General features: G+C 44.8%; 1 protein-coding gene across 1 annotated transcript; it reads left to right on the plus strand.

Annotated features, from left to right (window-relative positions):
- Positions 1-419: 419 nt before the first annotated feature.
- LOC147110463 (serotonin N-acetyltransferase-like) lies at positions 420-9527 on the plus strand. The gene is made up of 3 exons (XM_086000459.1): positions 420-2028; positions 5571-5725; positions 8514-9527. The coding sequence occupies exons 1-3, from the start codon at positions 1674-1676 to the stop codon at positions 8817-8819; spliced, it is 816 nt and encodes a 271-aa protein (XP_085856585.1). The 5' UTR covers positions 420-1673; the 3' UTR covers positions 8820-9527.
- Positions 9528-14497: the final 4970 nt, after the last annotated feature.

Below are 14497 nucleotides of genomic sequence, written 5' to 3' on the forward strand. Positions count from 1 at the left end.
GTTCTTGACTCCCCCATCAGAGGAAATCGTTTCTCTGTATCTACCCTATCAAATTCTTTAAAACATTTTAGTTCAGATCACCCCTGTACGGTACTGTTTGAATTAAATGAGTCAGATCATAACCAGCATTCCATATGTTCACCTTACCATGAGGTGAAGCAGCTTAGTGTCATTTCTCTGCGTCAGTTTTCTTAATTTAACATTCTGGAGGACAGGTGCATCTAATTTTACTTGATTCAAATATCCTATCGGCATTGTGTTTGTACAAGGAAGCTATAAAATATGATATTCAAACATTTCCTTTCATTATACTTTAATTTTACAATTCTCTGTTGTCTTCAGCGGCTTTCCTCTTTCACAGGATTGTGTCTGTCACTTGGAGATCTCATTAGCAAGGATTAAAGTTTCAAATATAAACAGAAAATGCTGGAAATACTCAGCAGGTCAGGCGGAGTATCTGCGGAGAGAGAAACAGAGTTAACGTTTCAGGTCAATGACTTTTGTGAGAACTGGAAAAAGTTAGAGATGTAACAGGTTTTAAGCAAGTACACAGGCAGGGAAAGGCGGGGGGGAGTTCATATTTGCAGCATCCGCAGTATTTTGCTTCTATATTAAAATTTCAAATGATGGGCAGCGACTACTTTGGCCTGTCATGGGGCTAATCTATATTTCTAGTTCAGTGACGTTAATATTCTAAATATTCAGGATTATAAAAGAAGCGGTGCTCATGCAGGGAGTGCCCCTCTTACCAGTGAGACTGGGTTAGCTGCTGTATCGATTTGCACCCACCGGTACTTTTATTTGTACTGCTTGGCTGCAAATACGAAACCTTGTTTGTGGAAAATGTACTCAGAGCCTGAGCGGGAGGGTTAACATTCTCAAATGTGTCTTAAGTATATAAAGTGCCCAAGAGATGCAACAGAGTTTAGGCTTGGCTTGCAGTTATGCATGAGCAGTTCAAGTTAACAGAATAAGAACAGACGTCTTGTTAAGAGTTTAAGAAGCAGCGAGGTAACCTCAGCCCGCATGGTGCGAGACCGCCTCCCTGAATCAGGGAACCCGAGCCTCGAATTACACCGTGACAATTCTCAACGGTGTAAACGTGCATCCGTAAAATGATTGATATCCTTGTAATATTTACAGTAGTTTAGTAGTGCAGCACTGGAAGTGTTAACCATGCTATGAAAAAAATGTTAAAATAGAGATTTTAGAGAAATTACCAACTCGTTTTAGCAACTGATTGGAGAAAAGCTGCTGCAAAAAATACCTGATAAAATGTATGGACATTTCACAAATAAGCTATAGATATAAAAAATAACACGTACTTAAAAAATTGCAGACTTGGTTGTATTTTTCCGGGTAGATAACTCGTGCTTCTGATTAGTAGATCTAGCAAACTAGCTAATTGTTTCTGTAATGTCACTGGGAGTGTTGTGTCAGTTTGGGACTGTTAGTTAATACTTTCATCATATGTATAGATTTGTTGGTTTTCATTGTTGTTCAATATCAGCAAATAGGGCAGTGAAAGTGACATTGCTGTCCACAGAATGGTTAAGTTAGGGACACTATAAGTTTATTCCAACAGTGAGGAGACCACATCACGTCAGTGTGGGAGTTGTAATCGCATCCATCATCCAGCAATCGCCAGCTTTCGCCGCGTGGATAAGCCGACTATGAATTGCTTGTTAACTGGGCTCAGTTCTTGTCTGTATGAGAAGGTGTGCCGCAGCGAACAGGCAGAGAGTCCGAGCAGCTCCCGGAGCTCAGGCGCTGCTCACCGTCACCAGCAGCCCCTCAACTCGCAGCCGCACAGCGCTCTGGAGACAGCCCGCCTTTCCCTTTCTGCCTCTGCGGATCTGAAGGTGGAGATGACAACAACCAGCGCCTCGCCCTTCCTCAAGCCCTTTGCTTTGAGATACTCGGCGGGTACCAGCCCGCGGAGCGGCAGACGCCACACCCTCCCCGCCAACGAGTTCCGCAACCTCAGCCTGACCGACGCGCTCAGTGTCTTCGAGATCGAGCGGGAAGGTAGGCAGCATCTTCACTCAGCCTGTCCCCAGGGTCCTCACTGTCTCCAGGGTCTTCACTCAGCCCGTCTCCAGGGTCTTCACTCAGCCCGTCTCCAGGGTCTTCACTGAGCCCAGGGTCCACACTCAGCCTGTCCCCAGGGTCCTCACTCAGCCCAGGGTCTTCACTCAGCCCAGGGTCCTCACTCAGCCTGCCCCCAGGGTCCTCACTCAGCCTGTCCCTAGGGTCCTCACTGTCTCCAGGGTCCTCACTGTCCCCAGGGTCCTCACTCAGCCTGTCTCCAGGGTCTTCACTCAGCCCGTCTCCAGGGTCTTCACTCAGCCCGTATCCAGGGTCTTCACTGAGCCCAGGGTCCTCACTCAGCCTGTCCCCAGGGTCCTCACTGTCCCCAGGGTCTTCACTCAGCCTCTCCCCAGGGTCCTCACTGTCCCCAGGGTCCTCACTCAGCCCGTCCCCAGGGTCCTCACTCAGCCTGTCGCCAGGGTCCTCACTGTCCCCAGGGTCCTCACTCAGCCTGTCCTCAGGGTCCTCACTCAGCCTGTCCCCAAGGTCCTCACTGTCCCCAGGGTCCTCACTCAGCCTGTCTCCAGGGTCCTCACTCAGCCTGTACCCAAGGTCCTCACCGTCCCCAGGGTCCTCACTCAGCCCGTCCTCAGGGTCCTCACTGTCTCCAGGGTCCTCACTCAGCCCATCCTCAGGGTCCTCACCGTCCCCAGGGTCCTCACTCAGCCTGTCCTCAGGGTCCTCACTGTCCCCAGGGTCCTCACTCAGCCCATCCTCAGGGTCCTCACCGTCCCCAGGGTCCTCACTCAGCCTGTCCTCAGGGTCCTCACTGTCCCCAGGGTCCTCACTCAGCCCATCCTCAGGGTCCTCACCGTCCCCAGGGTCCTCACTCAGCCTGTCCCCAGGGTCCTCACTCAGCCTGTCCTCAGGGTCCTCACTGTCCCCAGGGTCCTCACTCAGCCTGTCCCCAGGGTCCTCACTGTCCCCAGGGTCCTCACTCAGCCTGTCCCCAGGGTCCTCACTCAGCCTGTCCCCAGGGTCCTCACCGTCCCCAGGGTCCTCACTCAGCCTGTCCCCAGGGTCCTCACTGTCCCCAGGGTCCTCACTCAGCCTGTCCCCAGGGTCCTCACTGTCCCCAGGGTCCTCACTCAGCCTGTCCCCAGGGTCCTCACTGTCCCCAGGGTCCCCACTCAGCCTGTCCCCAGGGTCCTCACTGCCCTCAGGGTCCTCACTCAGCCTGTCCTCAGGGTCCTCACTGCCCTCAGGGTCCTCACTCAGCCTGTCCTCAGGGTCCTCACTGTCCCCAGGGTCCTCACTCAGCCCAGGGTCTTCACTCAGCCCAGGGTCCTCACTCAGCCTGTCCCCAGGGTCCTCACTCAGCCTGTCCCCAGGGTCCTCACTGTCCCCAGGGTCCTCACTCAGCCTCTCCCCAGGGTCCTCACTCAGCCTGTCCCCAGGGTCCTCACTGTCCCCAGGGTCCTCACTCAGCCCGTCCCCAGGGTCCTCACTGTCCCCAGGGTCCTCACTCAGCCTGTCCCCAGGGTCCTCACTCAGCCTGTCCCCAGGGTCCTCACTGTCCCCAGGGTCCTCACTCAGCCCGTCCCCAGGGTCCTCACTCAGCCCGTCCCCAGGGTCCTCACTGTCCCCAGGGTCCTCACTCAGCCTGTCTCCAGGGTCCTCACTCAGCCTGTCTCCAGGGTCCTCACTGTCCCCAGGGTCCTCACTCAGCCTGTCCCCAGGGTCCTCACTCAGCCCGTCCCCAGGGTCCTCACTGTCCCCAGGGTCCTCACTCAGCCTGTCCCCAGGGTCCTCACTGTCTCCAGGGTCCTCACTGTCTCCAGGGTCCTCACTCAGCCTGTCTCCAGGGTCCTCACTCAGCCTGTCTCCAGGGTCCTCACTGTCCCCAGGGTCCTCACTCAGCCTGTCCCCAGGGTCCTCACTCAGCCCGTCCCCAGGGTCTTCACTCAGCCTGTCTCCAGGGTCCTCACTCAGCCTGTCCTCAGGGTCCTCACTGTCCCCAGGGTCCTCACTCAGCCTGTCCCCAGGGTCCTCACTGTCTCCAGGGTCCTCACTGTCTCCAGGGTCCTCACTCAGCCTGTCCCCAGGGTCCTCACTCAGCCCGTCCCCAGGGTCTTCACTCAGCCTGTCTCCAGGGTCCTCACTCAGCCTGTCCTCAGGGTCCTCACTGTCCCCAGGGTCCTCACTCAGCCTGTCCCCAGGGTCCTCACTGTCTCCAGGGTCCTCACTGTCTCCAGGGTCCTCACTCAGCCTGTCCCCAGGGTCCTCACTCAGCCCGTCCCCAGGGTCCTCACTCAGCCTGTCTCCAGGGTCCTCACTCAGCCCGTCCCCAGGGTCTTCACTCAGCCTGTCCCCAGGGTCCTCACTGTCCCCAGGGTCCTCACTCAGCCCGTCCTCCGGGTCCTCACTGTCCCCAGGGTCCTCACTCAGCCCGTCCCCAGGGTCCTCACTGTCTCCAGGGTCCTCACTCAGCCTGTCTCCAGGGTCCTCACTCAGCCTGTCTCCAGGGTCCTCACTGTCTCCAGGGTCTTCATTCAGCCTCTCCCGCTCCTATAGCTGGCAACCTTTCTGCCACACTCCCTGCTTACTCTTCCTTTAATATTTATGTCAATTCTCTGTCATTTTTTTAAAGATTTTTTTTGTTAATTCTCTAAAGTAACCTTAGAAGGCTGTGTGGAGATTTAATTGAGGTGTATAAAATGACAAGCTTCCTAGATAGAATGGATGGGAAGGACCTATTTCCCCCAGCAGAGGGGTCAATAACCAGGGGGCATAGATTTAAAGTAATTGGTAGAAGGATTAGAGGGGAGTTGAGGAGAACATTTTTCACCCAGAGGGTGGTGGGGGTCTGGAACTTGCAGCCTGAAAGGGTGGTAGAGGCAGAATCCCTCATCACATTTAAAAAGTATTTGGATGTGCACTTGAAGTGCCGTAACCTATAAGGCTACGGACCAAGAGCTGGTAAATGGGATTAGGCTGGGTAGCTCTTTTCCGACCGGCACAGACACGATGGGCCGAGTGGCCTCCTTCTGTGCTGTAAATTTCTATGATTCTATGATAACCAATTGAATTGTGTGTGTTAGTTTGTGGTTTGGACTGTCTATGGAATTTGTTTTTTTTTAACTTTAGTAATTCCCTTGTGTTGGATATTTGTATTCCTTTGGCTTAACATGGGTTGAAGATTTCCACAATTATTGTATTTCAGTGGCTTTTGTATATAAAATTATATCTAATTTAGATATTCAAATCACATCGAACTTTATAATGTACTGATAAACGAGTGCGTACAAATAGAATGTTTCACTTTGTGAAGCCGTTGACTTTGGTATCATTCAAACCACACTCACATTTAGGATTGTGTCAAGGGGGTTGGTTGGCTATGAATTGGCTTCAGTTGGTCAAAAAATGCCAATGAATGTGAAATGTTAGACTGCAAACTGTTATTTGGATATAATTTCTGAGAGTACAGGATACTCCAATCAGAAACTCACAATGTCTCTTCCCTATTTTCTTACCATAAGCCTTTATTTCTGTCTCTGGGGAGTGTCCTTTGCACATGGATGAAGTGAGACATTTTCTTGAACTGTGCCCCGAGTTATCCCTTGGCTGGTTTGAAGAGGGGAGGCTCGTAGCCTTTGTTATTGGCTCTGGATGGGACAAGGACAAATTATCACAGGTAATATACGTTGCCTTTCTTCTTACTTAGCACAGCAATGCTGAAAAGAAAAGTGTTACGTTTAGTAACATTGCTTTATCTTTTATCAAAACCAAAAACAGAAAATGCTGAAAACCCTCAGCAGCTCAGGTAGCATCTGTGGAAAGAAAAGGAATTAATATTTCAGGTGCAGACTCTTTGTCAAAACTGTAAGATATTACAGCATTTAAAAAGGAACAGAAAGGAGATGGGGAAAAAAATGCACACAAAAACAGAATGATCTGTAAAATACTTTAAGTGGAAGCCAGCAGATGGTTAAATGGCAGAAGTGATATTAGCGTGAGATAATAGAAGGTGTAATAGGAGAAATCAAAGAAATAAACGACATATACGAGACATCGAAGGCGCGAAGAGCTGAAGGCAGTGGAGGGGGTGGGGAGTGAGGCAGGTACAAATGGAAGCACAACAAACTGGCAAAATGGATCAGGTTTCAGTGGCTCAGGAGCCTGGGAGAAGAAAAAAAAAAGCTGGTTGCCACCAAGGGTGCAGACCACCCCGCCAGCACGGTGCTCCGATGGGAGAAACCCCGCTCCCCCTCCTCATCGTCCTCGCCCAAAGTGTTAATTCCTCTGTTCTTTCCGCAGATGTTGTCCGACTTGCTGAGGGTTTCCTGCATTTTTTGGTTTTTGTTTCCGATTTCCAGTGTCTGAGGTTTTGGCGTTATTGTTCATACTCCTTTATTTTAGTGTTTTCGAGTCAATATTTTAAAAAATAATTTTCAACAGTTTTTATTATCATTGAAAATGCTAGTTCTATGTGCATGCCAGAGATGTGTCCTGTGTTGTTGACTGGCACACTTGTAAATTTTAAAATCATGCCACCTTGCATTAACTTACCAGCACCCACTGCCTTTACCATATTAAAAGCCCGAGTCCTATTTTCTCTCCCGCTTCAGTTTACTAATATGTCTTCCTTCATACAGCTGGTCCTTACTGAACTGTCAAATCTTTGTCGCCCTTCTCTGAACCCTAACACGTCCGTATCCCTTTCGAGTATGAATATCAAAATTAAATGTATTTTAAGGGCTGTCTCATTAATACGGTGTAGTATTACTCTTCTAGTACAGTTAATCTTTTATCCTAGGATCTATACTTCATTCTTCTGGCATTGTAAATTGATGTTTGTCATCTCATTGTAGAGACCTTTATAAAAGGTGGTCTATATTATTATTTTCCTCCTTCATCTTCAAGGCATGATTATGCATTCTTGTAATCAAAGTTAAATCTTTTTGCACCTACACATAATTCCATTACACTTATCCATATCTGGAATTGCTATATTTTTTCTACCCCCTACAATTTTGCCATTAGCAGACTTTCAAAAGTTATACTCTTATAATAGATAAGACAAAGGCCAAGAACTAATTTCTAGCAGTTGAGTGATGATGGATAGAACCTGCTGTAGAGGCAACCCGGCATGAAGCAGATATATTTCAGCCAAATACTACACAAATATGGTAACCACTTATTCCAATTTGAATTATTTACTTTTGTAATACAAAGCTGGTGTAACAAAATATAAGAACCATATTTAGATGATGTATCTTTTCCCATTTTTTGTAAAAAAAAGACTGCTAAACAACCAGAAAATAGGAGCTCATTTCACATTAAGATTCAGATTATTTTAAGATTATGTTTAAGATCAATATGATTTCTCATCATGCTCAAGATCCACTCTCCGATGACAATGAAGGTAGAATTTACAGCATTAGTTGTGAGTAAAGTTAAGAGCACATTTGAGAAATACGAGTGCCAGTAAAGATAAACTTAACTGAAAGGAAACAATATGCATAGGAGCAAGACCTTAAGTTGAAATGAAACATTTTATCCTGTACCTCGAAGGCCGTAGATACCAGTCTAGAATAGAAAAAGCACGTAGAAGGCTTTAATGTGTACTGTAACTGCACTGACAAAACACTGGCTCAGCTGATTCTCTGTGATTGAGAGAGCCGAAGAGGAAAAAACAAAATAGCTGTGGGGGCACGAAGAGGATTAAGTAATATTTACTTTTAGTCTTTCAAGCAGTTCCATTTGAAAATATATGCTCTTCTGTATTAAAAAGAACATGACTGGTGGTACATTAAATTATGATTAAACAACTTAAATTTGACGTACAAAATTTGTCAGTTGCTTGAGCAATCAGCATCGTTAAATTAAGGAGCCAATGATTTTTTGACTTTGTATCTCTGATGTTAACAGTAAGTTGAGCTATGCAGTAGTGCCCAGGCCAACAGAGTGCACTAGTGACTGACTCCCAGGACCTACCAATACAGCTTTGTCACCATGTGCTAGGTGTGTGAAAGCAGCCCAGGCTGACTTGTCTTCTGATTTTCTTTCTCTCCCTCCTCCTGGTTAAGTACCATAACCTCCACTTATGACCTTCCATTGATGGCTTGACCAAAATCAGGAACTCATGTTTTGAGGGATGTGCAGGGTGTGAGGAACATGCCCTTCTATTCAGTGGATCACAACAGTCAGCTGTCTGGCCCAGAAACTAAACTACCTATTCAAGTTTTCTATTTGCCATTAATTCAGGTTCTAATACATTCATTTTTAGAATCATCATCATTTCTTGTCAAAGAAGTACATCAGCTGCAAAAACACTAATCATTGTATTATAATATGCCATTTGTTTGAAATTACAATAGATTTTGAGAAGTTTCAGATGTTTGCTACACAATCTAATGTACATGCATAATTCTTGACTTTAATTATAGAGATTAATATGTTAATGTTTCAATTGCATGCAGGATGCTATGACCATTCATGTTCCTGGGGGTTCCACTGTCCACATCCACGTCCTGGCTGTTCACCACAGGTGCCGGCAGCAGGGGAAAGGTTCAATCATTTTATGGCGATACTTGCAATATCTACGGTGCCTCCCTACAGTCAAACGAGCTGTTCTCATGTGTGAAGACTTCTTGATCGCATTCTACCAGAAAGCTGGCTTTAAAGAGATTGGACCTTCTGGTATAGCAGTGGGTCCCCTCACATTTACAGAAATGGAATACGCTCTTGGAGGAGGAGCTTACCTGCGGAGAAACAGCGGTTGCTAAGTTATGATGTCAAGTTTAGCGATATAGATCTGTTGTTATTTTTCCAAACATTGTGATTTAATTTCCTCTATGCTATTTTTAGTGGACTGGTGTTCACATTAAACTCCTGCCTGTGATGTTTCAACAGTCAGTATTCTGTTTATATTAAATAGATTAAAAACTTTGTTAAAGTGCAGTCATGAATTTAGGGCAGATGTTTCCATCAATTAACTAAAATTAACACGCACAAAAAAGTATGGGCAGAACTCTCAACTTTGGCAGGTGCATAAAACAGGCGGAAGTAGGTTACACACCCTGCCCGATTCATTCCACTGAACTCTCATGGTTCTGTAAAGTTGTAGCTGGCCTTATATATTATTCGAACCACTGGCTGTTGTAATGCTTAAAAGGAAATATTTGTTTTAAATATCTTTCTAGTGCATCAGACTGAAAACACTCTGGTCAGGTCATTTATATATTACATTTTATTGATCTAACTGCTTATGCTGCATAGTATTACAACCAGTTGCAGTACATTTGTCGTTAACAGATTTTGAAAGAAATCTAAAGGACTTCAGCAATCACGTGGTTAACAATGTGATACTCAGTAGTTTCAACTCTGAGGCTCCTGATCCAGTATTTATTCTAAGATGATATGTTCCATCAACTCAGTAATCCCTCTTTGTTCCCCCATGTCATTCCCAAAGTCCTGGCTCTACTCCTAGTAATGTTTTTTTTTAACGTTAATGATAAAAGGTTGCCAAAAACATATGGGTAATTTTAACCAAACCTGTCCAGCAGGAAACCTACAGGATTGGATCAGCCACTCCTATTATACCCCACCCAACTCAAAATAACTGAATACTCTGAATCTAATATTAATATAATTAAGTATCATGTTTTGATAATGTTTAAATTATGTATAATTTATTTGCCTTGCTTCAGTTGAGGTAATCTCCATATTGCCAAAATCTAAAGACAATATTATGTATATTTATAGGTACTGTACTTTGTCTGTAATTTACTATACACTATAAAGATAGTTATCCAATATTACCTTTGTACTTGTATAATTTTTCAATAAAAATATTAATTTATTACCAAACACAGACTAGGCACTGTTAACCACCACATAGAAACAGAAGATAGGAGCAGGAGTAGGCCATTCGGCCCCTTGAGCCTGCTCCGCCATTCAATGCGATCATGGCTGATCATCCATATTCAGTACCCTGTCCCTGCTTTCTCCCCATATCCCTTTAGCCTTAAGAAATATATCTAACTCCTTCTTGAATATATTTAATGAATTGGCCTCAACTGTCTTCTGTGGTAGAGAATTCCACAGGTTCACCACTCTCTGGGTGAAGAAATTCCTCATCTCAGTCCTAAATGGCTTACCCCTTATCCTTAGACTGTGACCCCTGGTTCTGGACTCCCCTGCCATCGGGAACAACCTTCCTGCATCTAGTCTGTCTAGTCCTGATAGAATTTTATAAATTTCAATGAGATCCCCTCTCATTCTTCTAAACTCTAGCGAATATAAGCCTAATTGACCCAATCTCTTTTCATACATCATTCCTGCCATCCCAGGTATCAGTCTGGTGAATCTTCGCTGCACTCCCTCCATGGCAAGAACATCCTCAGATAAGGCAACCAAAACTGCACAAAATACTCGAGGTGTGGTCTCACCAAGGCCCTGTACTACAGCAAGACATCCTTGTTCCTGTACTCGAATCCTCTAGCTATGAAGGCCAGCATACCATTTGCCTTCTTAACCACCTGCTGCACCTGCTTGCTTACCTTCAGCGACTGGTGCACAAGGAAACCCAGGTCTTGTTGCACTTCCCCTTTTCCCAATCTATTGCCATTCAGATAATAATCTGCCTTCCTGTTTTTGCCACCAAAGTGGATAACCTCGCATTTATCCACATTATACTGCATCTGCCATGCATCTGCCCAATCACCCAACCTGTCCCAAATCGTACTGGAGTTTCTCTGCATCATCCTCACAGCACACACGTCCACCCAGCTTTGTGTCGTCTGCAAACTTGGAGATATTACATCTAGTTCCCTTGTCTAGATCATCAATATATATTGTGAATAACTGGGGTCCTAGAACCGATCCCTGCGGTACCCCACTAGTCACTGCCTTCCACTCGCAACAAGACCCGTTTATTCCAACTTTTTGCTTCCTGTCTGCCAACCAGTTTTCTATCCAAGTCTATCGACCAATCTTTCCTGCCTTTCCTTTTGTGGCAAAAATATATATATTTTTTACTTTCTTCAACTCTTAGCCTGGTAAAAGCAGGCCTTGCGCCAAGGAGCTGCCGGCTGTACGCCTGCTTTTCTAGGCGCAGCTGTTTCCGACTTACCTGGACTGAAGCAACTGTGGAAAAAAATGGAAGTTTCAGCTGTACGCGCTGCCTCTCCGGCGCAGGTGTTTGACCTGTCAAGCCCTTTCTTCACAGAGCGGAAGTTCCGGTTTCCAGTGCATGCGCAGTGCATGCCTAAAACCGGCACTTCCGTTGGCCCTACGGGTGAGTACACAGCGCGTACACACCCGTAGGGATCGGAATTTCTGGGCCAACATGTTTGAACATAATTGACACTAAACATTTGGACGGATTACATTTGGATCCTTGTAGATTCTATAGGTTGGTATCCAATCAAAAGTATTCTAATTTAAATATCTTTTTATAAAATGTAAGATGTGAATTATAAATGAGTATTACACTTCAAATATGATTTCTTGCCCGCAAAAGGTTAATTTTTAATCTCAGCAGATCCCTCTACGCTAAACACCACATAGGCGGACAAGTAAATCCGGGTTTTCATCGCACATTTGCTGATAGTTGTTCAGAGTGGCAATAGTAAAACCCTAGAACAGGTGTTATATTGTAATTTTCACATTAATACGCAACAAAACCAAATCACCATGCGAAAGTGGTCATATAACTGCTGCCACAGTCAATTGTGGGAATTCAAAATTGATTAACACATCCAACTCAAGTAGTAAATCAGATTCTGTTATGAAATATCATTAACTCCTTGCTGTTAACACAAGGTTATCTAAAATTAAGGCTTATATAAACTTTTGTAAAAGGTAGAAAAACTCTTACGTCAAAGGGGGGAAAATTCGGTATCAACCATTTTGGGGTGCTGACTTTAACCCCCAGCGCTAATTAGCGCCAACAACCGCAAAATTCAGTTTTAGCACCCCAAGAGGGAGGTGGAACGCTAATTCAAGCGCTCCACTTCCTTCTTAGAGCGTTAAACCCGAATATTGGGGCGGTGCATTCTGCAGCACGACGCACTGGGCCACGTAGCACTGCCGCATGGAAGGGCTCTTCCCTCATTAATGGGGAGGGCCCCTACCTGGACTACCGGGGAGCACCGGGCTGCCAGATCGCGGCACGGACCCTGTGTTCAAAGACGCAACAGGCTGCGACAAGTAAGTCGGACGATTTTTCCCCCCCCCCCGCCCGCCACCTCCCCTTTACTTAGCGCCCCGCGAGCCTCCTGCCGCTTTGTTATCACCCCCTGCATCGGTCGCTGTCATCGCCCACCGCAGATTCAGGGGGCGCGGGCCAATTTTGCAGGCAGGGTGAAAACGGGGTACTGCGCACGGTGATGACGTCGTCATCGCCTGTGCAGCGGAGTGGGCGCTTCCGGTTACTGCCGCCGCTAAACTCCCGCTGAATTTAGCGGGAATCGTTAGCAGCACAGTGCCCGAGTGAAGTCATTTGCGCCCCCCAGAGGCACTAACAGGAGGTGCTAAGGTACCCAATTTCTAAAAATGTCAAAATATTAACACAAAACTCACCATAAATGAAGCAGGAAGGATAATTTATATGGCAAAAAGGGAGGTCTTGCTCATATGTTCCAACAGAAGAAACATTAACAGTAAACTATTTGCTGCATGTGATTTGAGGTTTCCCATAATAGTCAGGATGGGAAAGGGAATGGATTTAGATTTCAACTTTCTTCTGGTTAATTCATATTTCCATCTCTCTATCAGCTACTTAACTAGTCAGTAGTTTCTGTAGTAAGTTTTCTAAGTGATTAGTATGAATCTATTTAGTTTTTCACCAGATATGTGGCAGCTAATCCACATGAAATGATCACCACTGCTCCCAGTTAACCTTGTCTCTCCTTTTCTGATATTGACTCCAGGAGTCAGACTGGTTCAGACCCATTGAGACCGGTAATGCAATTTACACAGTACTTAAGCAATGTAAGAGGAACAACAAAGCAGTCAGTTCTACATATATGCATATTGTATTGTACAAACAAACTTACATCTGAAATGTTGCTGCTTATGTAGATATTAATGGTCTTGTTCTATGAAGGTCTGATTATAATATTTATATATATTTGGACTTCAGAACACTACAAGCACTATTCCTGTTAGGATTCCTATGGTTTAAGTGTCAGTGCTGGTTCTTTTCCAAAACACTGTAAAATAATATAAGTTAAAGCAGTGCAATACTCAAATTTTACATTGATGGGAATTTTGTTCATCGTGGAATCCTCTCCATATACCTGCGCAATGCATCAGTTCTATCAACATGGTGCATCATAAAAGATGGAAACAAAATCAAAATAAAGAATAAACAAGACTCAAGTTCTCCGTGGATAGGTATTCGCAGTATAAATGTACATGAATTGATATATAAGGCACTGGACATATTTCTCTCTCAGTTAAAACAGCCATATTTGAGTCCTAATTTTAGTGGACACACACTCGGGAATTCAGAAAAAACGAGTTTGCCAAGCTGGACCATTTGATGGAAAAAGTTGAATTCTTTCCACGTCACTTACGAAGACTACAATATGACACCAAACTGGTGGTATAGTTAATACTGAGGAAGACTGTGACAAAATACAAGGGCCCAGTAATTCCGTTCCAAACGCGTGAGTACGGACGGGGTACTCACGCGTCTGGCCGGAGGAAATGCCGGTTTTCAGCATGCACAGCGCATGCGGAGAAAACCGGCATTTCCTGTCCTCTGAACGAAGGGGTTCAGAGGCACAGCGCATGCGACTGCACAGGCAGCGCGTGCGCAGTGAACTTCGTCGATTTCATTCATGGATTCAGTGAGGTTAAGTCCTTACAACTTACACATGAAAAAAGCATGTGTAAAGTTGCTCCAGAGGCTGCGGAGGAAGATATATTTTATCGTGGAGCTTCTGAAAGGCAATATTTTTGTTTGGGAAAGGGAGGAAAGTTATTTTAAGAAATGCTGAGGGAAGTTTTAAAGTTTAATTTTTTTTTAATTTTTTTTTTTTAAACGTGTTTTCAGTACTGTAGGTAGAAGGAGCAATTGTGGCTGTGCGAATTGAATTTGCTGTGTTTATTAAATGTGAAAATGACTGTTCTAAAATGAGTAATGTAACATTTCCAACATTTTTAAGAAAGAAACTGTTCATCAGTAATATATTCTTTTAAGTAATTATGTATGTATGTCTGTATATATTCCTTTGCGTATATGTATGTATATATTCCTTTACTTATGTGTATGAATGTATATATTTAATTATGACTTTCAGAGAAAGTAACTTATTGGAAAATCATAATTAAATACATACATTCATACACATAAGTAAAGGAATATATACATATACGTAAAGGAATATATACGGACATACATACATAATTACTTAAAAGAATATATTACTGATGAACAGTTTCTAAGTAATTA

Source organism: Somniosus microcephalus, chromosome 11, assembly GCF_052327205.1.
Source record: "Somniosus microcephalus isolate GS21.2 chromosome 11, FLI_Smic_1.0, whole genome shotgun sequence".
In the NCBI taxonomy this organism is placed as follows: Eukaryota; Metazoa; Chordata; class Chondrichthyes; order Squaliformes; family Somniosidae; genus Somniosus; species Somniosus microcephalus.

Coding starts and splice junctions, on each gene's coding strand:
- LOC147110463 (XM_086000459.1), top strand. CDS start 1,674: ATGAATTGCTTGTTAACTGGGCTCAGTTCTTGTCTGTATGAGAAGGTG. Junction 2,029..5,570: donor CTTCGAGATCGAGCGGGAAG/GTAGGCAGCATC, acceptor TCTTACCATAAG/CCTTTATTTCTGTCTCTGGG. Junction 5,726..8,513: donor ACAAGGACAAATTATCACAG/GTAATATACGTT, acceptor AATTGCATGCAG/GATGCTATGACCATTCATGT.